This window comes from Ahaetulla prasina, chromosome 6 (genome assembly GCF_028640845.1).
Source record: "Ahaetulla prasina isolate Xishuangbanna chromosome 6, ASM2864084v1, whole genome shotgun sequence".
Classification (NCBI taxonomy): domain Eukaryota; kingdom Metazoa; phylum Chordata; class Lepidosauria; order Squamata; family Colubridae; genus Ahaetulla; species Ahaetulla prasina.
In genome coordinates this window covers 66385479-66413069 of record NC_080544.1, presented here as the reverse complement: position 1 = coordinate 66413069, position 27591 = coordinate 66385479, and the positions used below count along the sequence as shown (strand labels likewise).

Here is a 27591-nt window from a genome sequence, read left to right as displayed (position 1 = left end):
TTCAGGTAAAACATTTTTCTTGTGAGGGAGAAACAGCATTAGTTCCACTTTGAAATGTGTCCAGCTAGATGCTTGATCAACTCATTCTCAGCTTGAGGCTTTTTCCAGGACCACAATAAATCTACCATGTAGTTGTTCTCCAGAGGTAGGGGAGCATTGAGGACAAGTTACTGTAAGGATAATTAGCTCTAGTATGAAATGAGGAGAGCCACTAAGATTGGAAGCAGCTATTGTAATCATAATGAAGCAAGTGCTGGGGAACTGATATGCGATAAGACAGCTTGGGTTGTACTTATGGGTATTCTCTTGAGATACTTTGATAATATTAGCATAGAAGTAATTGCATTGGACTGTTCTCCCTGACAACCTTCCCTTCCCCGTGGCCCTAAGTATAATTTACTCCTTTGCTACGATTGAAACAATGGTCAATCCTCGAAATGCCTTCTTTGGTCCTCCACATTTAACGCCAGCTTTTCAGGGTGTGTTCAGATTGGTGCACAAACAAATCCAATTGGACTTAAATGGCAGAGTACAGCTGATCAGCATATAAATGATGAATAGTCAGAGATGCTATGTGCATCATCTTTCCTTGGGTGCGTGCCAAATGCTAACTTGTATTGAGAAGAAGCAGGCAAGACTCACATGTCCTCTGCTAATTTCTGGCATCAGTCTAACTGGGCATGTTCCTTTACCATCTTGTTTTGTATTGTAGCTATAAAAGATTGCACTTAAGAACTTCCCTTGAAACAAAAAGGCTGTTATTCTAGCTTTGAGTCAAAGTACTTATGCTGACCTGCAATACATCTCTAAATCAACGATTTCTTATCCAACATGATGGCAAATCTGATGTTTTCCAGGGGATTTGGGTTGGGTTCCTTAATAACTTATACTAATGAGAACTGAAGTTCAAAGCATCTGGAGAATAGCACATTTAGGAAGTGTAATGTATTCACTGGCACCTCATGAATAAAGCTACATAATATCAAATTCTGCAATCTATGTGGCTTCAAAAAACATATTCCAGACATAGATTGTGACTGTATACATGATCCAGTTTACATTTCTTCAAGCGTACAATACACTTGCCTAAGTGGGAATGTTTCCAAAAAAAAAGCCCAGTATAAACCTGTACTTAAAAGGACTCAACCTGAAAGAAATGTACTGTAAAGTCATCTGCTTTCTATTGATGTGCCCAAATAGATGATCTCATGCTGCCCAATAAGAGCATCTCTGCTATGCTATAGATGATAAGTAGGGGAAAGCAAGCATCAACGGAACAACAATATGTTTAATATAGACATCAACACATTGTTAAAATAGCCATTGGCTAAAATAAAGAATCTAATCCCCTAAGAGAACAAATTGTTGACAAAGGCTTTACTACAAACAGTATGGACCTTCCCAGTTTGACTTGGCAGTATTGTTGAATTCACATAGTCCTGGTTTAGTAACTATCATGATAGATTTTAGCGTGGCTGCTTTTTGTTGATGCAGTTTTAGTATGAAGAATCTATTTTTATGCAACTTGCATTGATGCTCAAACTGCCTTCTGTAATAATACAAAGATACCACTGTCCATATAGTGACCTGCATGCTCAAAGTACTTTTCAAAAAACCTGATCCCATGGTTGTATTCAGAGCCGTGTATTTTTAGAACCAGTTAAGCTGGGAGTTGTCATGACTAGTATTGAAGCAAGGTGTTTCTTCCTAATGAGGTCATTTCCTACTTTGAAATGGATCTCCCAGCCTTGGCAAAGATAGATTATTCTTCTTGTCAAATCTTGATTAGAAATGTCAATGCCATGAAAATTAATTCCCTCTCAAAAGTAGGTAAGAATGTCAGGATACCTTATTTGAAAGATGCAATTGCTAGCATTTTTTTTCCCTTTTAGTAGCAAAAGAGGATGGGCACTTGCTCAAATCAGTTAGATCTCCTGGCATTTCTACAGTGTTTTGTTACATCAGCATAAAGACAGATTCTAGGTTGCATTCAGGGCATCCTGTGGAATGGGTATACTGTGTTTACTTGAATGTTCTTCTCCCACCATCTTGTTTTCATTTATTTTTTAAAACATTTTAAACAGCTGTGACATTGTTGGTTGTATGCCACCCAGTCATTTTCTATGAAATAGGCAGCCATATAATTTTTTAAAAAAATAAATGTATGCAAACACACAGTGATTTCAGAAATCTGTGTACCTGATAAAGTATTATTTATGAGTACTGGAATTCATGGATTTAACATCTTTTCCTTTTCATTAAGTTGGGGTTAGGCTTAATATTTCAATTGCATAAATTGTTCAAAGTGTGTTTATTCAATTCTTTGTTTTCCGGTATTGATTCTTTTGTCCAATACTTAGCTGCAGTCAAGCATAGTGTTATTTTCTAGTAGTACTCAGGTTGTACTTTGTTTTGGGAAGCTGGGTTGGCATTAGAAACAAAAGATGTTTGAACTCCATGGTTCTACTGAAATTTCATTCCAGATTTGCTTCTGACTGTAGTGTCAAAGCATACACTATCATATTCCAAATTCCCTTGCGTTCACAATTTTGTGCTCTTGGTTTCCCTTCTTGTTAACTTGGAGAGAACTAACTCCAGGAATGAGAAGTCAAAAATCTTTCTTATTCTGGACAATTGCCAACCCAATTCTCATTAGTAGCCTTATTTTTCCCTCTACTTTCTTTGATATTGCTGCTACAACTAGTTCTGTTTGCTGTTACTCAGCACTTATTTTTCTTTTCTTTTCTGTGTATTAAAATGAAGAAACTTTAAGTCATTTATAAATTACTCATATGAACAATACATAATTATAGAAATTAAAATGTGCACTCTTTTAAGATTCAGTAACATTTTAAAGAAAAGATGTACTATATATGTTGTAGCTCACCACCTATAAGTAACACCTGGTTGTCTGTATGTAATAAATATATATAGGAATTTAAGTTATATATCATATATCTAATTTATGACACATGAATTGATTCTCTTCCATTGTTTTTAATTCAGTGGTACTTCATGCGCCACCACCAGCTAAGATTAAGAGAGAACTGCACAGCCCCTCTTCAGAGTTGTCCACCTGTAGTCACGAGCAGGTGCTCTGTGCTAACTATGGAGAAAAGTGCCTCTACAATTATTGGTATGTAGAATCAGTTTGCAAAAGCACTGTTAAATGATTGACAGTTCCTAGAAACTGACCCAGACCATGTGAATAATCAAAGAAATTCCATCCATAGATTAAAAATATTAATCACATCAACAGTTTAATCAAGAATTGATTAAAAACACTTGAAAGAGAGTTGGAGTAGGCAAGACAGCCCCGTAATAGCATTTTTTGTATGTTTGGATAATTGAAAGATAATTATTGTAACTTTGTTTTAACATTTAGTTGGTTGATTTCTGGGGGGAAATGTGCAAACAGTAGACTTAGACCTTTTTGTCTTGCAAAATAACTTGTCACTACTTTGGCAAGTTATGCTAAGGCAAGCCACCTCCCAGGAGAGTTGCTCCTGAAGCCTTACAAGCTTAATTATTTACCTGGAAAGCTATTTGCAACTTGATATTAGCACCTATGCTCAGCAGCAAGGCACTGGACATAGATTTGGATTCCTATGGCCTTCATGACCTCTTCCAATGCAATATAACTCAAATCAGATAGCTTGAGTAATGGGAAGCTGTTTTGATGGGGGAGTAATTATAACAACTATTCTGTACCCTGAATTGTTTACCTTGCTAACCCCATGCCTTTGGGGGACATCATCCCCCCCAAATCATTGTAAATTCTAACATGGTGCTTTTGATATTCTAAAATAGCTTTCTTCAACCTAGTGCTTTACAAGTATGTTAGAGTGGCAGCTGCCAAAGTAGCATTAAACACTTCTAAAAGCCATTAAGCTAGGGAGAGCTGCTATAAGCCAAGAAATAATTTCAATATTTACTGGTTTAATACCTAGCACTCTTATTCATACAGATAGCAGTGGCTCTGTACGTTGCCATACGTTTAAACTGTATTCAATTATTGCAACTAATTGCAAGACTTTCACACAAGTGTATATGAGTGCACGCTCATAGAGGGAGGGGGTTAAGAATTGCACCAGGGCAACCTGCAGAATGATTGGTATCAGTCCTGTTTGCTCTCCTGCTTAGAATTGGTTCTTAATTATTCAAGGTAGGGACAAAGGGGAGGGAAGGCACTTTGGGGTTTGTTTTTTTCCGTTGGAAAGAACAGAATGCACACAATCGGAAGCTACAATTATGCCTGAGAAAATTGTGAGAAAAGTGTTTTAAAATGAGCCCTATGACTCAGCCTATTTGTCGCTTGCTTGAAGTACAAAGATTCCCTTGGGCCTCTGATCGGCCTTAACTGTTACTTCCTGACAACCATGAAATGCAAACAAGCCCGAACTGTCAAGGACTTGAAGCTGAAGCTGAGTAAATGGTTTCTGCCTGTTTTAAATTGTGCTTCTTTTTTCTTCTTTTTTCTCTGCTCTCTGAACAGTGCCTATGATAGGAAGCCCCCCGCTGGGTTCAAGCCATTAACTCCACCCACTACCCCAGCTTCACCTGCACTTCAGAGTGGTGCCCTTCCGCCTCCACCTCTGCCCGCCACACCTGTGCAGACTCCTGCACATGTCAGCCCAGCAGGCCCATTGCAGGGTGCCCCTCCTTCCGCCCCTCACCCTCTTCAGGAACCAAGGCAGCAACCCTTTGCTATACCTCGACCACCTCATCAGCCTATCCAGATGCCAAAGATAATGCCTGAAAACCAGTACCCAACAGAACACAGGTAAGGGGGGTGGGTTGTTTTTCCCCCCACTTGGATAATGTTTTTTTCTTGTCCAGGGGCCTTGTGATCTGACAGAGACAACATATTTTTTTGCTAATTCTATATCCCATTTCTTGAGTTCAAAACGGTGTGTGTGTGTGTGTGTGTGTGTGAGAGAGAGAGAGAGAGAGAGAGAGAGAGAGAGAGAGAAACATACCATCTTCCTCACATTCTCTTGTCCAGTTTGTCCCACAACAATTTGGTGAGGCAGGCTGGGCTGTGAGAGGGTAAACTGGTTGAAATTACCCAGGGAGGTACTAAAGTTGAGTGTGAAAATGAAGCTAAACCTCTCAGGTTCTGGTCTGTTGGTATCACTGAAAGTGTATCATTCTTTTGATAAATGTCTGCCCAAAACCTCAGATTATTACCAGAAATATTTTACTGTGAGAATGCACACATTTTAATCTCTGTATTCTCAGGCTATTTGAGAATGTTCACTATGATTCGTTTAAGTTGGGAAATATATCTAAAATGGAATCAACCATTCAAATTTCAGATCAATATTTCATACTTTCTTTTCCTTGTTCAATAGTTAAGGAAGCCGGATATTTCTTGGACAGTATATATAGACTGATATTGTTAAAGAGTTAAGTGGCTGACATTCTGAATAAATCATTTTAATCAATGGCTCTTGGCCTTTTTATTCACTATACACATTGTATTACATGTAATTTACTACACTTATTACTTGATTTTATTTAGAACTATCAGAGGACAACATGATCTTGACCATTTAAGGTATTTACTGGTCAATATTTGAATCTTCCTATTTGAAATATGCAATATGTTTTTATAGCCTGCCCTTCTGTGAAACCTTCAAGAGGCTTCACCATTTCAGAATGTTAATCAAACAGACTGAAATAATTTCAAATGTTATGTCTTGTTTGTCAAGACATATTAATACAAACAATCATAGTGACATTTACCATTGTTGGGTTTTTTTAAGAAATTTACCCTATTTTTTTCATTTGGGTTTGCTTAACAACTTCAGTGTTTCAGATCTGGATATTCTTACCCAAATATGAGGCTGTGTTTTCAAAATATTGAAAGACAAGACATGTTAAAGCTTAACAAGATGGGATTACTTCCAGAAAAAAATATTTTCATATTTATGACAAATCTCCATCCAAGTTCCTTAAATAAATTTGATTCCTCTCTATTGCCAGAACCTCAGGTTGCTTTTAAGACTGCCAGCCATATCTCCCAGTCCCTGAATTCCCAGTGACCTTAAAGCTATTCGGCATGATTCCATCTGGAAGTTCCTCTTCCTGCAGAAAGCATACCAGTGCAGTTCTAGAGTTACATTTGAGAAGGTTAGAAGGACACAGATCGGAAGTAGCATAATCTGGGCCTGTCAGCTGCAGTAGGTCATATTTCAAAGCTAAATTAAGGTCATGTGCCTCTGGAGTCTTGGGAAATAAATTGATTGATCACAATCACTTTTCAAGGTGCAAGGATGTGAACGGATGTGCCTAGTTTACTGCTGTAGCCTCCGAAAGTTCAAAACCAAGAATATTGGGATGCATATTTGCATATTTGTTTAGTCTCCACTAAGGTTCACCCAGATTCCTCAAAACCAAGATAGCAGTTGTAGAACATATTTTTTGCAAAAGCATAAGTTCTGATATTACTTTTTTTAAATGCCAGCGTTTTGTTTTGTGAAGCATCTGGTTATATTTGCAAACAATAAAAATATAATTTTTGGTGCATGTGGATGCAACCTCTGTGTATTCCATACAATCCACAAGCATTTTGGATCATACATAATTTTTTCAGCAAGTGATGGCTAAAACATTTAATCCTTCTTGTTTTGAGGCAGATTAGCAGCTATATATAATTTGGAATTATATAGACATATGCTTGCTTTGTTGAAATGAAATGCATATAGTCAAATTTATAATTTCTTATCCCTTTGGCAAAAACAAACTGCTTGTTCCTTTCAGTGAAGACATGTTTGTCCAGATGAAGGTCATGTTTGCTACAGATAAGTTAGTTCATTTCTCTTGATTCTGCTCCTTTACACTGTCTGAAAATTTAGTTGTCTCTCCTGGTACTACTACTTTGATCTAATTCAGCTGCTTTTCATTAAACATTAGACATCCAGATTTTGTTTTGAAACAAGATAGGAGGCAAATAAAGTAAAGAAATAATTGAAAATCTAACAATATCCTGTATCATATTATACAGTTTGACTCTGAGATAAGAGGGGTTTTCTTGGCAAGACTTACCCATCTTTGCCCTAATTACTGAAAAATATAGTTCCTGTCCCTATTGAGGCCTTTTTCTTTCATATAGGGTCTCTTACAAAAGACTTTTTCCGTACTAGTATACAGCTTTCATTGTAAATACCCTATATTTTATTGTGCTTATAGCAATAGCACTTGGACTTATGTACCGCTTCACAGTGCTTTACAGCCCTCTCTAAGCGGTTTACAGAGTCAGCATATTGCCCCCAACAATCTGGGTCCTCATTTTACCCACCTCGGAAGGATGGAAGGCTGAGTCAACCTTGAGCCTGGTGAGATTCAAACTGCCAAATTGCAGGCAGCCGGCAGGCAGCAGAAGCCGCGTTCTTAAGTCAAATTTACAGCTGAGAAAGACAACATAAAAAGATAGGGTTGTCTGCAAATGGTCCATTTAGCAGCTTTGGTGAAGGCAGCATTATATGTTCTCCATTTGGTCATGTTACCATTATATCTAACACTTTTTCTTTCAATGACAAGCTGCTGTTGCTACATTGTATCTGGCTCTTATTACTAAAAGTGGGCTATGAAAAGCCTCTGCTGAAATTGCATTGTGCACCCATGTTTACCAGAATTTTATTTATTTGGATGCTGCCCATCTCACTATCAAACTCCTCCTTAGGTAACTTAAATCAGAAGCAAGACTCTAGTAGGTCTAGATTCTGATAAGAGTAATGATCATTCTCTCTCTTTCTCTTGTTCATTCTCATCAAGGTTTCAAAGACAGATGTCTGAACCTTGCCACCCATATCCTCAGCCAGGGCTTTCTGGAGACAACCGCCCTGTCTACCACCGGCAGATGTCAGAGCCTCTTGTCCCTCCTACTGCCCATCCTCCTCAGGGATTCAAGCAAGAATATCATGACCCACTCTATGATCATGGGGTACCAGGTATTCCAGGCCCCCCAGCTCATGGATTCCAGTCTCCAATGGGAATCAAGCAAGAGCCCAGGGACTACTGCATTGATTCAGGTGAGGATTAAAATTGAATTCCTCCAAACTGCATGAAGATTGAGACTTGTTCTTAGTCCTTAGTCTGTAGCACAGAAAGCACAGGTGTACCACAGGTGTTCAGCAGCTGGCTAATGGAGCATGAAATAAACCATGTTGCACCGTTAATTCAAGGATTGACGACTTTTTTTCCTCTGGGGCACCCACTGCCATTTTCTACCAGTATTTGCATATCTTAGAACTATTTCCATTTCCCCCCATCATTAGTAAACATTCTACCAAGAGACACAAATTCATATAGTTTACAGGCATGTCAAATGTTTTTTCCTGTACACTAACATAGTATAAAATTTATTTTACTTTTCAAGGTGTTGCTATCTTGACAATCAAACAAATCTCTAAAATTGTCCTTTCAGCATTCTCCCGTTTTAGATTCATCCCAAATCATTTCATCGCTTTTATTCTCAGTTACGTTCACTCTGCTGTGGGTTCATCATTTAGCCCTTTTCAACCACCTACAGAATTAAAAAAAAAAAATCAAAATCATTTTATTGTGTTTTGTGTTCTTCTTAACCATTCCATGGTCTCTCTGATGACATCTTACGTATTTCTCTATATACACATTATACATTATCTTTCATTTTATCATTTCACTAAACAATCATTTTCATACTTCCCATAGCCATAGCTCTTCACATTTCTTTGGCACTTTGTAAACTTTTTTCATTTTGTACAAAATAGCTTCTACATGCTTTTGCCTTATATCCACCTTCCATTTATTCTGTTAAATTACTCTAGCTTTGAATAAATTTCATTCAGCATTACCTTCTTTTCTTGCATTTGTTCTTGATTTTATTCTTCTGTCTTTCACTTTCTTTTCCATTTTCTTCAAGGTTCACCTTTGACACTACAAAAAAATAATTGTCCATCCTGCATTTATCACCTTGATACCTTTTATTAATTATTTCCATCTTTCAGCATATTCATTTCTTTTATATACACTATTTTGCAGCCAAACCTCAGTGTTATCCCAATAATACAAATACAGAGATTATATTGCAAGGCAATATTGTTGCCTGCATTCCACAAAATGGAAAGTACATGCCAGAGCTCCTCAAAGTAAGTATAGTGGCTGCTGCTTCTCTCATTCTTGCAAAACAGGGATATCGATAGTCCTTGTTTAGTGACTGACTCACTGAGCAACCATTCACAGTTACAATGGTAATGAAAAAGTATCTTTGCAACTAGTTCTTGCATTTATAACCGTTCCACATCTGTAAAGCAAAAGAAAGCTGAAGTAAGATCATAAGCATGGTCTCAATTTCACTTAGCAACCACTTTGCTTAACAACTGAATTTCCAGTTCCAATTATTATAGATTCATATTTATAAATAATAGAGAACTATAAAAAAGTTATCCTAATATACTTGTTCTAGCCAGTTTACCTGCTTCTCCTCCATCTGCTAAATTGGATTTTCCCCCCTACTGTTTCTATCCATCCCTCTGGTGAAGTGGGAAAAAAAAGGTGGTTTTTGTAGCAGCATTTAACCTAGTTAGAATACAAGACTATATTTTTCTATCTTGTAAAAAGAGGAATTCAACAGATGGATTTAACTTTACTCTGAAAAGCCATTACCGAGAGGGAAAAGCAGACAGACAGTTCTGCACTTTTGTGTGCAAAAGCTCTTCCATCTTCTGTTTGCCATAAATTATCTTTGAACTTGTAGCTGACATTGGGTTGTTCCTAAACATGCACTTTGGGTCAAGGGAATGGGAAAGAATTCTGGTTAGGTGTTAGTTGCAGCTGTTCCTGATGCAAAGTTGACTACATTGCTACAAATCTCCTTAGGTCTAAAAATACCGGGACCTCTTAGAAGCTAAGTGGAACAGATGGCAAAAGATCTAAAGTTAAAGGATTTTTTCTCTTCTTTCCGTGCTTCTCATGTGTTGTCAGGTGGAATGCAAAACATGAAGCCTATCTTTTAAATGTGCATTTTGAATACCATTTGCTAATCTATTCTGCAGGTTCATAAATACTTCTTCCAGGGGCTGTTGAAAAGGGATGCAGGAGGCTTTACCCTTTGGGGAAAGACAGCTGCAGTAGGGAGGCAGATTGCATAACCACTTCCAGGAATAATATGACACACCTGATATTTCAAGGGACTGTATTATTTATTGTTCACAGTTCCAAGGAATTCCCTATTTAGGTATTGATTCATCATGATTCACTGAAATATCCCAGTAGGTAAATAAACTAAGCATCAAGGGACGAAGGTCAAATATTTCTCATCAGAGGCCTAAACTTTTGTGCTCAGAATATGGATGTATTATGGGAAAGAACGAAGTCCATTTTTAATGCATACATCTCTAATTAAAAGGATCAGATAGAAGGCAATGGGGAAGATCTCAGCTTGACAAGCCAATACTGGTTAAATAGTATTACAGTAGATAAATCAATGGTTTGATTCTGCATAAAAACAGCTTCACATGTTTAAACCTTCATTTGTTTTCCTTGTTCATGCATGGAAAGTTGAAAACTGTTTGAAACATGATTTGATTATTAACTATTTACGTCTCTGGCTTGGATATTTTTTACAATTTTGCTTATCTGAAGAATTTGCGGGCATCCGAGGAATGTTAAAGTGAAAGTTGAGATTATGGGAATTTTATCAGCATTTGTTTTGAGAAAATATGAGTTATTAATTGCAGGAATTGCTTTCAAACATGTATTTGTGCCATAGTGCCACTCAGATATTCTGGGTGTTAGTCAAGTGATATAATAAACCAATTAATCAAACCTGCGTCCTTCGGGAGAAGGGCGGTATAAAAATTGAATAAATAAATAAATAAAATAAATTAGCCTGGTTAGATTCTCAATAATTTGAATCTTAGTGTACTTCTACAGCTGATTAGTAATATTGGGGTGGGGTGGGGTTGGAGGTACTGTGTTAAGAGAAAGATCTTTTCAGAACATGTTTAAATTCAACATATGCCTTAAAGTTTTTTAAAGTATTCATCTGAATGATGTCTAAGGGAAGGTTCACCAGAATCTAACATGTTCTCATTTGGGCACACAGGTTGCCTGATGTAACTTGCAAAGCCAGGCTATCCTGCTGTCTCATTCCATTTCTTTTGGTTGGAAGTTAGTTGATTCTCGTATCTTTTAGAAGTGTTACTGTGCAGTCCTATTCATTTTTATTTGAAATGCACCGTATAACTTTCTACTGGACTTTCCTTCAGGTAAATATGCACATGAGCATTTTCATGGGAACTGGATATCTTTTTCTTGGATGAAAGCTATATTCAGAAAAGTGCTTAGGAATTGGGCAATGAAGTTTAATATTATTTCTCTAACTAGAGTAGTAATGCTTAGATTTACCATTTTTGTACATGTGGCCTTTTCTGCCCACTACTTCACTTGAACAAGAATTAAAGTGTGTATAGTTTAGTCTGGAATTCACTTGGGCTTCATTTTTTTCTTTTTTCTTTTAGAAGTGCCTAACTGCCAATCGGCATATGCTACAGGAGGGGGATATTTTCCCAACAACCATGATGGTAAGCAGTCACATTGATACACTCATCAAGCACAATTCAAAGTAATATAGGTTAAGGAATGAGACATAATTATATAGATATTAAAAGAATGGGGAATGTTGCTCACCTCTAGTTATGCATTGTTACTGGTGGACAAATGTGATTAATCTTTTAAGGCTTACTCTGAGTAGAAATATTACATGATTTATTTTCAGTGAAGAAAACTGTTCCTGGTCTTAGGAAGTTAGAACCACTGTTCAAATTAATAAATAACTTATATTTATGTGTCATTGTCATTGGAATTCATTTCTGGTGATGTATACATTATTGAAAACAGCGCACAGCAAATATTTGAATGCATAAAATTCCAGTTTAGATGGGGGAGGGAGAGATGCCATGTAAAAGAAGCAGCTGCAATTAAGAAAATTAAAAAACACATTTTCTTTCGCAAGCATCCCCCATACCACCATAAGAGGGTCTCTTATGTTGACTTCATTTTTAAAAAATGAAGAAAAGGTGGTGTGGAAAATTTAGAAATAAAGAGAGAAAGAGAAGTGATGGGTGTGGGGAGAAAAAGAGTGTTGTCTAACTACTCATAATTGGGCCAGCAACACAGGAAATATGTAGGAGAAGTTATTCCACAGAAATCTGCACATAGCTCTGGAGTGATTCAGTTTTAGCAATTTAGATATTTGGCAAGTTTAGTGCAATCTGAGCACTTCAAAGGTTAGTTCTTTTTAGAACAGCTTAATTGAAATCACAGATTTGGGTCAGGTTCATTCAATTAGTAGGAACAGATTTGGGGGAATGTTAAGCCATAAATGTTTTATAACAGTAGTAGGCTCTGCTGAATTGGATTATACTGTTTGTTCCTCCCAATCTAAATAGCGGTCTGGGGACTGGCAGAGTCTATGTAGGTGATGCACTCTATTTGAAATACTTGAGTCTCAGGGTACTATAAGCTGACTTGATTTGGAAATACTTTGGCTTTTCTGCACTTTCATTTTGTCACCAACATGCAAATCCAGCCATGTACAAGCCAACTCTCTGGACAGACTTTTAGAGATACAAAAATAGCAGCTGGCATATTTGCAAATAAACAAGGCCTTACCTTTTTAGTTTTAGTGAACAGCTGAATATTATTGCTGCCAACAAGCAAAGCGACGCCATGTATCAAAGTATTCTTAATGGAAATGTGTGTGTGTGTGTGTGAGAGAGAGAGAGAGAGAAGGAGGGAGGGAGGGAGAGAGAGAGATTGCAGAACAGCACCTGTTGAATATGTCTTCTCTTTTCCCAGGGTTCTCCTATGAGAAAGATGCCCAATTGTACTTTGATGACACTTGTGTTGTACCAGAAAGAATGGAAGGTAAATGCACTCTGTGTGGTGGAGATCTATAGCTGCACTTGAAAATCAGAATGTATATTATTAATTCAGATTTGTTATAGCTGCCCAATCCAATGAATTCTATTAGCTAGTATGCATCTCATTTGTTTTAAAGGAGCTCTTGAATGTCAAATCTACAGATCATGGGTACATTTGCTAAAAGGCAGGACTCCTTGGCGTTAAAGCTTTCTCTGTTATTTTGATGCACCACACAGAAAAAGGGCTGCTAACCAGCTGCATAAAAATTTCCATCTTCAGCTACTAACAGATACCTCCTCACCATAGTATATGCAAAAAAAAAAAAACCAAGGCCAGTCAGCTTTGCAGCCATACATTTTGCTTTCTGTAGAAACATTGAAAATGTTTCAATTACCTGAATCTTTAGGACCCAATGGTGGAGATGTTAAAATGTTAATTCTAACTGATGTGTGTTGTTGCAAACAGGTAAAGTGAAACAAGAACCTACTGTATATCGAGAAGGGCCTCCTTATCAGAGAAGAGGGTCTCTCCAATTGTGGCAGTTTCTTGTCACACTCCTGGATGACCCAGCCAATGCTCATTTCATTGCTTGGACTGGAAGGGGCATGGAATTCAAGCTGATTGAGCCAGAAGAGGTAAAAACAAACAAACAAAAATCTTTATATTACCATTATGGCTGTAGCCATCATAAATGAAATACCAGAGGTTGGCCAAGTTGAATCTCTGCCAAGGACCTTCCAAGGCCTTTTGCCAATTTTGTTGTATTCCCAACATTTCAGGGGAAACCTGCTATATTTGATTGAAATATAAAAAGTAACTAGATATGGAGATAGCTTCTACATATTTTATCCTTTGCAGAATTTATTATTTCTTTTGCACATTGCCGCAATAGAGCTTTTATTAGCATTCCTACAATATCTCAGAATGTTTTATTTACTGCTAAGCAATACTGTACCTCAATAAAACTGATCCTGCATAAGTAGATCTATCTGTTCTGTAACTATTAGCTCAGAAGTATCTTTCAGTTTCAAATGAATAGTTCCCACAGCAATAGCAGGAAGAAAAGTTGCAAATAAAGCCATTTCTTCTTCATGTGACTTATCAAGTCTTCTCCAGAATATCTTAACTCAAATATAGAAGAGATGGTGAAAATCAGTTCCACATCTTTTGCTTTAATATGTTGAGCAGAAAATCACTTGATTTAGTTGTTGCTGTGCTCTGGATATTTACCAATAGAAATTCCCTTTTTTAATTGGCTCAATTATCTTTTAGTTTTAAACTTTTCTCTTATCTCACCATTATGATTATATCATTCACTAGACTAAATTGCAGTGGAACCAAGCACAATGTATATATTGTTTATGGCGTTGTTTCTGAAATATATCTGCAAACTCTGTGTAAATTGTTTGTAATGCCACAACATTAACCAACATTAATGATTTCTGGTGGGTTTAGGTCTCTGGGAGGTGAAGAACTAACCATCTTGCTCATGGAATGTGACAACTGACATGGCTAACTCACTGCAGCCATCTTGTGGCCAATCCGGCACAAACATCTCACCATGGTCAACTTGCCACAGGACAGTCTACCTGGGATAATTCATTGTGATAAATATTATTTGCCACTGTTTGCAATGATAGTAATAGAAATAATATAGAAGCAGCAGTGGTAGATAACATTGCTTTAAGTTATCCCACATGGGCTGTCCCACAGCAAGATGGTAACACCAAGATGGCCACGGTGAAATGGCTGATTTAAAGACTTAACTTAAAAAATAATAAATAGCAAAAGATGGTTAAAACTTAGATTTTAGAAAGTTGCAAATAGACAGACTAAGAGTCCAGATAAATAAGATTTTAGAATTAATTATAAGAATCCATCCTATGGGAAAATGCTTTTGATTTGAACTCTTTTTTAAAAAAACATGACAGGTTGGATTTTTGAAGGTTGGACACTAGAGGGAACAAGAAGGAACTAAAGGTTACAATTAAAGCAGAAGAACACTTAAATTTGACTTTCACAGAATGGAATAAAATATTTTAACACTGGACGTATTAAGAGCTATTTTTGAACAATGAACCCAGAAGTTACTTTTAACAGTGTCTGCCTCTATAGCTATAAAAATAGTTTATATGATCAAGATTAAAGTTTAATGATCTCTGGTAGCCCTTCATGGACTTTTGCTGATATCAGGACTGAAATGATGACTTTAAGGATTTATTTATAGATGAGAGATAGGATATGGGAAGAGATCATTTGTTGTATTATAGGAGAAGCTGATAAGTTATTAAAATTGTTTATACTGGTTGTGATGAAGGAAAAATTCATATCTTTATAAATTTCTATTTAGTATTTTCTATTTCTCTATTTTTTCTATTTTGCACCTTCTATTTTTATTTTTTTGTTTGTATTGTTATTGTTATAATTATAATTTTTAATAAAATGACTATTAAAATTGATAGTATCTAAATTGCCAGAGTTTGGTGCTGGAACATGATAATGTCAAAATTGCTACAGGGTTGCTTGGATGTGTGGCATCTGCAATGCAAAAAAAGCTTTTATCTAACATGCAAAATTTAGCAAGCATACTTCAGGCCTGGAAACTTTAGACTTTAGAGATTTAAACTTTAAATCTCTAAGCTTAAAAAAGCTGGTGTTTGCTACAGTATGTCTACCTTTGATACTGCATTTATTGACTATAGTTGTGCCTTCAGGATATGACTAGCGAAGTTTGGGATGGGTGCAGAGAAAGATAAGTGAAATATAAACAAGCTCTCATTTCTAATGTCCTTTTTCTTGTGGCTTTAATTGAAAAGTTTCAATAGATTTGTGATAGATTTCAATAGATAGTATTGTGGGAGATACATGAATTGCTATGTACAGTAACTGCAACAATGCAGGACATTCAATGAATAAATTCTGCTTTCTCTGACAATAATATATGTATTTAATTTACTCTTGAATTTTCTTTCATCATTTTATCTTTACTCTGATGGAGAAAGATAAACTGACGAGTATATCATATGAACATAATTATCTGTAGAGCTGTTAAGGTCACTGGAAACACTCTGTGTATTTGGTTGAGATTGCTGTTCTAGGCTTTTGCAGTGCCTCAGGTGAACGTAGGCAGCCTTAGTGCACTTAGTGCTTAGAAATCCTATTAATCTTTTCTGAGTGCTGACTGATTGTCCGTTCCATAAATCCCCTGGGAAACAGCAGGTTGGTTGGCAACCAGATTATGTCATCAGATCCCGCTTCCAAAGAGCTGAAATGAGTAATCCCCTTTATATTACTGCTGGGCAGTTGTATTAGAATTTAATCAGTGTTGTTGAAACCCAGTAGGTTCTCTGTTCTTCTGTTACATTTCCTGATCATTTCTGACTAGCTGTGGTTTCAGATGCAGTCAATAAAATAGTCATGCTAATGGCTTTTTTGGTCAATGCTCTATGACTTTGCCAAAGATATTGGAATAGTTCTCAATGACTTTTCAAAAGCCACAAGCAAGTTTCAAAGGAGCAGATGTGGCACTTTACATCTCTGAAATTAGCTGAGTTTACTTTCACCAATATCTGTAGGTCTTTACCACTTTGTGCTTAGTTATAAAGTGCACCATTTAGCAATACTAATCTTGTATGAAAAATAGTTGGAAAAGCAAAATATATAAAGGTAGAGGACGGGTTGCTAACTCTAAAAAGGAAGTCAATATTGAATGATATGAAAGCTGCTAAACTTTCTTTCTCCCCACAGTCATGTTGGGAAATATATGTTTAGAGTGGGGTGGGGAAATTAAGGGTATAACTTGGTTGTGACTTGAAAATTATATATGGGCATCTATGGCAGGTTGTATGTAGCCCCCCGATTCAGTACTGTGAGAAATGTATATTCCTGGTTTGAGTGAAGTGCCTATAAAATCCCAAATCCTGCATGACTCTGTCAGTCCATGACTGGGAGATTGGGGGCTGGGGTGATCACTCTTATGTCAGATAAGAACTGGTGTCTTCTCTCAAAATAATTTGGAATATGTTAGTATTATTGGCAGTACTATTTTTTTCTATTTAAAAATTTGGTACCAAAGATCCAATTAGGAACATGTATTGAGAAGATCAGAAGGCAGATTAGTCAAAAAAATCATACAGAGGTGGAGGCAAGAGGAGGGCAAGACAACTTTCCACATTATCCCACAAAATCTTTCATTTTTTGTCTTGGCTAAAAATGAGAACAACCAAAATATTTTGGGTTAGGTTTGCTGAACCACAGACTACAGGTCTTACTTCAGCAGAATTTCCAAGATACAATCTGTTCATTTCAGACTCTAAACAAAATACATCTTTCATTTGACACCCATACCTATGGTTAACCCTTTTCAGTGATATTTCTAGAACTGGCAAACTCTGAACAGCCTCCATAATTGCATTTTTTCTCTTTTTAGGTAGCTCGTCGATGGGGGATTCAGAAAAATCGACCAGCTATGAACTATGACAAGCTCAGTCGTTCTCTTCGTTATTACTATGAAAAAGGCATCATGCAAAAGGTAATGAAGTCTCTTATCCACACTGTCAGAACAGTGTGGTTACATGGAAATAGCTTTTGACATAAAGATGGCCTTTTTTTAGGATTAGCTTTACTCCTATTCTGTCTGCCTAACTGAATGAACTATGCCAGCATACTGTTCCTTGGTGTCTTTCCAAACAAGTAGCTTACATTTATCAAGGAGGAAAAGGGTGGAAGGAAGTAAAGCAAGGCTGGTTGCTTTGCACCTCAGCATTCTTCATCTGTATTCTAACAGGATCTTCTCTTTCTTTCCAGGTGGCCGGAGAGCGGTATGTCTATAAGTTTGTTTGTGATCCCGATGCCCTTTTTTCCATGGCTTTCCCTGACAATCAACGCCCATTTTTAAAAGCTGAACCAGACTGCCATGTGAATGAAGACGACACCTTACCTCTGACACATTTTGAAGATAATTCCGCATACCTCCTTGACCTGGACCGATGCAGCAGCCTCCCATATGCTGAGGCCTTTGCTTACTGACTTGCTCAGCAACTGACATTGGAGGCTTCAGCTCCAATAAACAAGGGCAAATTACTTTTATAAAGAATTTCTGTTCATAAAACTGCTCCTTGCAGATATTATCAGAAGAAGATAAATTACTTTTGAGGCCCTCTGTCCTTCAAAACTGACTAGTGAATAGGATATCCAATTCTTGATTCCTTGGCTGCAGTCATGAAAAACATTAGGCAGGTGGCACTGGGGGAGCAAGGGGAAGGTCATGACTTCTGAATCCTGTTGCTAGGAACATGTGTGATGTACATGTTTGCAGGACTCCAGGTGACCATGTGTGATTAGCAAATTGTCAAGGAAAAATGCTATGTAACAATCATTTTTTTGTACTCCTCCTTGTATAAGGGAAAGGGCTCTAATTTGCAGAGAAAATGAGCCAATGCTGCGAAAGCCTTTTCGGAAGAGGTGGTGACTTAGTGTGGAACAGCTGACTTATCCAAGCTAACTCGGCCACTTCCCCCTAGATTCTCGGTGCAAAAGTCTTCAATCTGAGAAAGCCTTTTCTTCTGGTTGTCTTTCTCCTTACTCTTTGTGGTTATTATTGATCTCAGAAAGGCAGTCCAAAGGACAGCACTTAAAATATGCAGACCTTTTGAATCTAGCAGGCCACCTTCTCTGTTGAAAGGCTGCATGTGACTGGCTTGCTTTTAAAAACAGGAAAGGGGACTTGGCCACAAAGCTGCCAAGTTTAAGGGGCAACTTTCGAATCCAAGTGTTTGGTGGTTGGGCTTTTTTTCTCCCTAATCTAAGGCAGTTTCTTGCTTCTGGCAGCATTTATACTAAAGGTGCTGCAGCTTGGGAGGAAGTAGTTGAAATGCATGCCCTACCCTATGCAGCTTTGTTGTCTGCCTCTGCACTAGATGCCGCCCCAAACCATTTACACAGCTTGCTCTGCATTCGAAATGTGTTCCTTCGGAAACAGCAAATGAGAGTTGCTTGGCTTTTTATCTGTTAGAGAACAGCATGTCTGCCGTACAAGGCAACTCTAGTCACTGAACTTTCCCAAAATAGCAATTTTGATCCTTGGTAGCTTTCACTTCGCTACTGCTGGCTGGCTACTGCTGAACTATTTTTTTCCAATTGTTGCTGAACTTGCAAGTAAGAGAGATGAAGCATGTGTACACAGATGTATTTTTCACTTAAGTTGTGTTACGCTTTCAGATATTTGTTGCCTAATGGCGATTTTAAGAAATAAAACTTTTTTGTAAAAATTTAGAGAATGGGGAGAAAGTCAAGTTACTCAGTGTATGTGTGTACAGTATACATACATACATGTATGTATATATTTATAAAACTTCTCTGGATCCTTCAGAAATCCCCCCTCTGCTCTTTCCTGTGAGCCTTGCTGGCATGTACCAGTAATGTGCTTGGCCTAATATGCATCTCAGCTCCATCTTTCATTGTAAATGCTGTATAGGATTCCTTTTTCTGCTTTGATAACTTGGGGGATTTTTGACTAACTTCATTTTTTTTAAAAACTCTTTATAAACGACTCAGCAACTCTCCCCAGAATGTATCAGGTGGCCTGTCACAAAGCACAGGGTGGCAGCAGCAAACTGTTGCCATCCCCATTCGGCCCCAGGGCTGAACCAAGCCAGTGGGATTAACGGTGTTATTTTTGTTTATCAATTTCTTTAATTTGGTTTGGGAGTACATAGTACAAAAAGAGTTAATCTGAGGATTGATGTGAAATGTTTATTGCCTGAGCAGGGCTTATATATCTCCTGCAAAGCTGCATTATGTTCTGTACTGTGTACAATAAAGAACTTTTCCTTTCTGTTCAGGCATTGCTAGCATTGTTTCTTGTTTTTGTTTTGTTTGTTTTTTTGGTTTCAAGCACTGTTGTGTAAAGATGGGCTCATCTGCTCCTTCAGCCCCACCCCCACCAAAGTCTTGGTGTCTTTGTGATTGGGCTCCTTGACTACTTTGATTTCTCCTGCAGTCTGTCAAGCCAGCAAGTCATTTTTCTTCATCATTGTGAAACTTTGCTGATTTAAGTGACTCCCCAAGGACAGTCAATATCAGAGTCACAGAACTTTGCAATTCTCCCAGAACACTTATCACATGGCATCTCATTCATCACTAACCCTTAGCATCTCCTGTCTTATTTTACAGATTCCTTTCCATGCACACCAAAATATGTTACGATTGGAATATATTTTTTAAATTGTAATCGTTTTATTTTTCCTCCAAAATATAAGAACAAAATGGTACTGTCCCCAGATATTTATCATTGTGAACAGTCACATCCATCTAGGGTCACCCAGTATGATTTGTGTAAAGTTAGGCTACTGTGCAGACCAATGGCTGAAAATGCAGCTAGGCAAAATTACGTATTCTGCAATTGGGTAGGAACAGTTAATAATACATTAACTGCCAAGTCGTCTAAAATTATTGCTATTCCTTTTGCACTTAATTCTGTTAACATCCTCTCCATTTCTTAGTAGCTAATGAAGAAGCAATGTGAAAACTACTTGTTTTGTACAAGAGTAAATGTTTAACAGATGTTGCTATGTCAGTAGGTGCAGATGCCAGTATCTGACTAGTTTTCATTACTTTAAAATAAGAATGGTAACCATTTTTAAAACTCAGCTATAAAATTATTGGGCTGACAAGTATTTACTGGTGTCCTGGCTTCAGTAGCAAATCACTTCTACTTTAAATAGGCTTATACCTTCATAAATCTGCTGGTGGTTGCCTTCAGTCTCTAATGACTACATAATAGCCATAAATGAGGTTCCAAAAGCAGGTCAAGGCTAGCTGTGTTCTGAATCAGGAAGTCAAAGCCAATCTACTTAGCAAATTCCAAAAAGAGAAGGTGATGTCTTGGCTTTTTTTAAAGGCCCAGACAGATGGAGATCTCATTGCTAATTCATGGAATCTCCTGGCTCCGTTTCTCTCCCCCTTAGTAGATACTAGCTTTTCATTTGCCCTTTTCTAACCAAGCTGGCAATGTCAAAAGCAGTAAGGATTAATATTTGTTTTCTACATTCTTTTCTGATCAACTACGAGCAGCAGAGGAATAGCCTACTCGTTGTATATTGCACCCTGAAACCTTTGTATTGAAAAAGGCAACTGGAATAGGCTTGAATAGATCTGTGGTTTGTCTTTGAGAACCCCTTTGAAAGAAATGCTGGTCTATACAGCATAAGTCTTACTACAGATAGATTTTTAAATTTGGGAATATTAGAAACCTTATCTTAAAGATTTAGAGCAGTTGAGTCCTTTTACTTAGACTGGAAGCTGACATTTTTGCAAAATGCTAGCACTGATACTGATTTACTCATATATAAAGAACAATAAATACATGGAAGGAAAGGGAATCGAGCATATGAATTAAACCTTTCAACGATTCTTGGCTTCAAAGAATTCAACAATATAATTCACCTATTGAAGTTAAAATATGAACGGTTTCTAAATATAATACTGTGTTTCAAAGACAGCTAGGGAAGCATCATTTATTTGTAATTTAATATTATCTGACATGTTTATTGGGGCTTGTTGAGATAGGGAGCTCTGTGATGAACCTGAAATGAAAGATGCAAGGAACTCAACAGACACTTGCAATTACCAGATTTTTTTTTCTGCCATTTTTTTTCTGCCTTGAAAATCTATATATCCCATAGGTCTCAAGAATTATATAAAATAAGTTTATATTTCACTGTCATTTTGGCACTATTGGTACCCTACTAATTATTTTGGAGCAGTAGTGGGTTTCAATTCCGAGGGCTACCAGTTTGTTTGTGGGCGTGGATGCACTTGCACAACATTTCTGCACAGGCACAGAGATTTCCGGGGGGAGCTTCCCACTGCCACCGCTACCGGTTCATCCGATTTAGGGCGAACTGGTAGCAACCCACTACTGTTTTGGAGACTGAGAATCTATAGCATCCCCAACATGGTGTCGTGCTAATAACTATCCTACCCAATTTGACGACAGCTGTAATACTAAATATCTGGAAGATACTTTCCTGAGTGAACTCCTGTAAGACAGAATTTTAATTATTAGATTGTTATCTCAGCTTTATTACTTTATAAGTTACTCAATACTCCTTCCTCCTACTATTCTCCCCACAACAATCCTGTGAGGAGGAGTGACTGGCCCAAAATCACTCAGCCACTTTTCAGGTCTAAAGGAAGAGTAGAACTCACAATCTACTCATTTCTAGGCCAACACCTTAATCACTAGACTAAATTGCTTTAAACCTGTTTTGCTTCTGAAACAGTGAAATTACAGTACAGTACATCATTTGATAAAGTGGGGAAAGGTAGATGTTTTCTGTCCATGCATTTGTTGAAAAGCTTGTGAACTCTGAGTTACCATGGCAATTAATTTCCTTTTCTGTGGAATACAGTTACAAGAAGATGTGTCTTATAAAAGATAAATTATACTGTGACCATATCTCCTAAACTGCTCCTCTGAATAAAAAAATTATAAAACAAATATTAAATAGCAATTTAAGTTCTGAAAACTCTGCTCACCAGCTTTACCTTCCATACCTAATAACTTCAGGTTTTCTCAGGACACCTATTTGATCCAAACCATTTATCTTCTGCTATCAGGTTGTCTCAAATCAGGAGTAAACCTTTTCTGTGCATGAATCATCATGGAGTCTTCTTAACAAAATTTATTAAAATGAAAAGGACAGGATTACAGCAGTATCCACAAGTAAACTGTTTCCCATTTATACTAATTTATCTCCCAAATCGGGAGTGTAGAATCTTCAGAATTTATTTCCTCCAGCTTACTGTGAACTGGTAAGAAGGTGACACTTTTTCCCATGCTTAAGGATAGGTCTGCAAGTGTCTTATTTACATTTTTTTTCTCGTAAATTCTTATCAGCCTGCAAATTATCATTTACACCTGCCAATATTATTTTTATTAGCCCATGGTCTGCTTGCTTCACATGCCAAAAAACATGGAGGTTCCTGATTTATTAATCATCAGCTTTAAGTACCGGTTATCCTTTACTTGGTCTAAAATTTATTCTTTTTAAGTCCAGGGTATTTTTAACAGCTATCTCCAAACCATATTTAAAAGTTGTCTCTTTTCAGACTTTCCTCCTAAGCAACTTAGATAGAGACAATTAATTCAAAGAATAAGTCTCTTAGACCTCTGAATAGTGATATTTATTAGAAGAAAGGTTAATGTTCCCCAATCAGAGTTGGTGGAAAATCTGATGTTCTCCTGAATTCACCACTCCTGCTTGAAGACCAGGCGGCAGCTGAGATTAGGAAGCCCTTTGTACATGCCCCAACTATGCCCATTCCTGGCCCAGGAGACCTTGTTCATGATGAGTCATACCTTAGATATTTTCCATTTGGATTATTATTAATGTGCTCTATATAGAGCATCCATTGGGACCAGTTGATCTCAGATTCCTTTCAAATATTGTTAGTAGACAACTTTTTTCTCTGAATTCATTCTGATGGAGAAATTTTAGTTGTGATTTCCTTGCACACACAAAGTGCAGATTCAGATTTATTTAATAACAGTGTTCCTTTCTTTAGAGAACTTTTATATTATTCCCTATTGTTTGCAGGAACAAGAAGGCATTCACATACCAGAAATGTGAATTACCATTCACAGTAAGCTTCCCTGTTTCCATTCTGTTATGTTGCAAGAATGATTTCAGTGAAATTTCTATGAAATGATTCGACTTCCGGAGGTGGGCCATCTGGAGCACTTAATATGTTTGGGATTATAATCCTCAGTATCTGGCTATTAAGTATGCTGACTGTCCTTATGAGAATTGTAAACTCAAACCAAAATGAATTGCCTAACCCTGTTATAATTAATAGTTAATTTATTCTCCATGTATGAATCTATATGATTGATTATGGACATCCACCTTGGGAACGTATGTATTCCGTGTTTGTATTATGGTTGCACAGATATGGATGATCAGTATATGGAAGAGGATTTTATGTGGTTCATTTCATTCCTGTGACTGTATTTTTGCAGCCCAGATCTGGTAATCATATATGAGCAGTCTCCTCATTGTTTTCAGACCTCATTAAAATAATTGATCTAATTTTGGTACATTTTTGCTTTTTCCCCATCCTTCACATTTTGTGGTATTTCCCTGATGAAGAGTTCTGGAGAACAAATTTTTTTTTGACATGGGTTATTACCGTATTACTCATTTGTAGATTGCTTTTGTAGATTGCTTTTGTTCTCAAGGGAGCTGTCAGTAATGCATAGAAGAACTTTTAATAAAACAATATAAAATACAACTGTAAACAACAAATAAACACAATTTAAAGTGCAATGTTTAACAATATGATAATTATAACCATATATTTTTGTCATTTTGTTACTTAGTAAAAGTAGAACCAATTATGTCCTTTAAAAATTGGCAAAAATATATCTATATTGTACAAGATATGTACAATATGGATATATTAGTTATATCAATTAGTTAAAAGACAATTCTAATCTTTCTACAGGATGTAGAATTCAAATCCTTAACAGGATGTATTTCAATCTTGATCAAACAAGCCAACTTCATATTATTTCCTTTTACTTTGAGCAACCTTATCTTACGTCCCATCAAATAATGTTATAAAACTTGATTACTTTACATTTTTTCTTTGAGCCTTCTTTTAAAATTCTTCAAAATTTTAACATGCTTCTTTTGTAAATCCAATATAAGAAAATTACTCTTAGTTTGTTATTTTTATATCACTTTGGATTAAGACATTAGCCAGTTTCTTGTGTATGTTCAGTTTAAAATCTTTTTTCATGTCATCTTTGTAGCCTGTTATTTTTAATTCCACTTTCTAACCAGTCTCAATCTTGTCAGGTAAATGTATATTTCTCTTCCATAACATCTTCTAAACATAGTCTGTCTATAGAGACAGAACACTTTTAAAATTAACTTCTGGGTACATTGTTTAAAAATATCCTTCAATATCTTCAGTGTTAAAATATTTTATTTTGTTCTGTAATTGTTGACTGCTCTATTCTTTTAATTATAATCTTTTAGTTCTCTCTAGTTCTAACATCCGATTTTTATCTTATTACATTTTCTAAAAGAATTCCCATGGAAAGGATTGTTTATAATTAATTCAAAATCTTATTTCAAATTTATCTAGACTCTTAGTCCATTTGTAACTTTCTAAAGTCCAAGTTTTAAACCCTTTTTTTAATTTAAAAAAAATTAGTTCTTAAACTTGTAGTTAAAATGTCTTTTCTGAAGGATTTAAGGAAACTCTCTTGGTGCTGTAAAACCCTTCAATGCAAAGATTCCTAATAACTGGAAGGCAGTTAACAAGTAATTTCCAAAAGTGATTAGAAAGGGAAATATGCAAACCCATTGTCCTTTCAAAGATGCTGACTGTGGTTTGAGGAAGATGGCTATTCCCTCATCTCCCAGAGCTTTAGTGGATTGCCTGTGGTTTCCTTGCAAGAAACAACTGTCTGAAGCAGTTGATGGACAATCTTAAATCCTCTCTTTATCCAGGCAGGAATTATTAAAGATGAATTATTTAAACTATTCAATAGCTCTTCATTTGTCATGGAACTGCCTTCCGTCCACCATTTCTTCCCTGGAAGTCTGCAAATATTAATTAAAATACATAATTAAGAATTAAAAGGAAGATTCATAGATGCTAGGTATTAACTGAACCTGTTAGATTGGACTATTAAGTGTAGGTGACTGTACGTGTGCATGTTTATCTTTATATCTAAGTATTCTTAGGCACTTCCTAGTACATTTTAAATGTACTTGGCATCAATCCAGCATGTTTGTACTTATGTATAAATAAAGGACTAAATCCCCAGGAATTTATACAGCTAATCCTAAATATCAGTTATAAAATAAATGTTCCTGAAATCATTATTTGCAAGAAGATAGTTTTTCAACCTGGAAGCCACAAAACCAGTGGTGGGATTCAGCCAGTTCGTACCACTTCGGGAGAACCAGTTGTTAACTTTCTGAGCAGTTTGGTGAACTGGTTGTTGGAAGAAATCATTAAGGCAGAAAAGCGGTTGTTAAATTATTTCAATCCCATCACTGCACAAAACCTATTATAAAAAATAAAGAAATGCACCCTGTAAATAAAGACACTAAGATTAACAGTGTACAATGGTGTTTACAGTGTACAATGGTGACGAAGGTGAGAAACCTCCCACTTTTCTTGAGGCAACCCAAGCTTTTCTTAATGGATATGGAGAGATTTCCTAGTGTAAGCTGACTGAGCTATTAAATCCTTAAGAAGGCTTGCTTAGTACCACTGTTATTTTGTTTTCAATGCCCAGTCAAAAAATTTCTTCTCTTCCAGATAGCTTTAGGATTTTAAAGATTCACATTATTGTGAATTATTGGACTATTATAGAAGAACCAAGAAACAAATATTATTAAAAGATATAAGCTTTCATGCTAGAGCACTCCTGATTATACTGGGTTAATGGTTTTAGAGAGAGAATGGAACACAGGGATTCATTTCTTCTACTGCTGGTTATATCTCTTGATTACTTAATGGATACTGAAGTTAAGGTGCTCTTGTATTCTTCAAATTGCAGAAAGTATTTTCCTTTTTTTGTCCTTGCTCAGACAACCCTGAAAGATGGAAGGAAAAAAAGTCAGTACTGTAAAAGCAAATAAGGGACTTCTGCATCCACTTTGGATTGCTGTCATCATTAAATAGGGTAGAAGCAACAGTAAAGAGAGATATCTCCTATACATTGGCATCGCTGAGAAGTTTGGGAGTTGGTCCATATTATCTAGAAGCTGACAGAATTGATGAAGTCTAATGTATATTAATAGCGGAAGCTGTGATTCTAAAATGTTGATATAGCCAAGTTCATATATCCAAGATGGATAGGTGAATGACACATACACTTCTTTCTCTTGATTGACATGAATTATACAGTAGGTGATCTGGTTGGTCCTTATTTATTTATTTATTTATTTATTTATCACATTTATATACCGCCCTATCTCCCTAGGGACTCAGGGCGGTTCACAGGCAAGTAAAAAATACATATAAATACAAACTAAAATAACAATTAAAAAACTTATTCTACATGGCCGAATTATTAAAAAGCAATATAAATAATAAAACCCATTAAAACCAGTATAAATTTAAAATCTAATCCAGTCCTGCGCAGATAAATAAATGTGTTTTAAGCTCGCGACGGAAGGTTCGGAGGTCCGGAAGTTGACGAAGTCCTGGGGGGAGTTCGTTCCAGAGGGTGGGAGCCCCCATAGAGAAGGCCCTTCCCCTGGGTGTTGCCAGTCGGCACTGCCTAGCTGACGGCACCCTGAGGAGTCCCTCTCTGTGAGAGCGCATGGGTCGGTGAGAGGTATTCGGTAGCAGTAGGCGGTCCCGTAAGTAGCCCGGCCCTATGCCATGGAGCGCTTTAAAGATGGTTACCAAAACCTTGAAGCGCACCCGGAAGGCCACAGGTAGCCAGTGCAGTCTGCGCAGGATAGGTGTCACACGGGAGCCACGAGGGGCTCCCTCTATCACCCGTGCAGCCGCATTCTGAACTAACTGAAGCCTCCGGATGCCCCTCAAGGGGAGCCCCATGTAGAGACCATTGCAGTAATCTAGACGAGACGTCACGAGGGCGTGAGTGACCGTGCATAGGGCATCCCGGTCTAGAAAGGGGCG

General features: G+C 36.9%; 1 protein-coding gene across 5 annotated transcripts in view; it reads left to right on the top strand.

Annotated features, from left to right (window-relative positions):
- The window catches only part of ETV5 (ETS variant transcription factor 5), a 32923-nt gene extending 13170 nt beyond the window's left edge, over window positions 1-19753 (top strand). For 3 of the 5 annotated variants that reach the window (XM_058188106.1, XM_058188104.1, XM_058188102.1), the window contains 9 exons: window positions 3007-3136; window positions 4496-4783; window positions 5525-5560; window positions 7780-8036; window positions 11508-11570; window positions 12847-12915; window positions 13378-13547; window positions 17342-17443; window positions 17719-19753. In XM_058188106.1, coding sequence (XP_058044089.1) covers window positions 3007-3136; window positions 4496-4783; window positions 5525-5560; window positions 7780-8036; window positions 11508-11570; window positions 12847-12915; window positions 13378-13547; window positions 17342-17443; window positions 17719-17940 — 1337 coding nt within the window. In that variant the 3' untranslated portion in view covers window positions 17941-19753. The remainder of the gene's footprint in view (window positions 1-3006; window positions 3137-4495; window positions 4784-5524; window positions 5561-7779; window positions 8037-11507; window positions 11571-12846; window positions 12916-13377; window positions 13548-17341; window positions 17444-17718) is intronic. The other 2 variants (XM_058188105.1, XM_058188103.1) reach the window with 1 other exon arrangement.
- Window positions 19754-27591: the final 7838 nt, after the last annotated feature.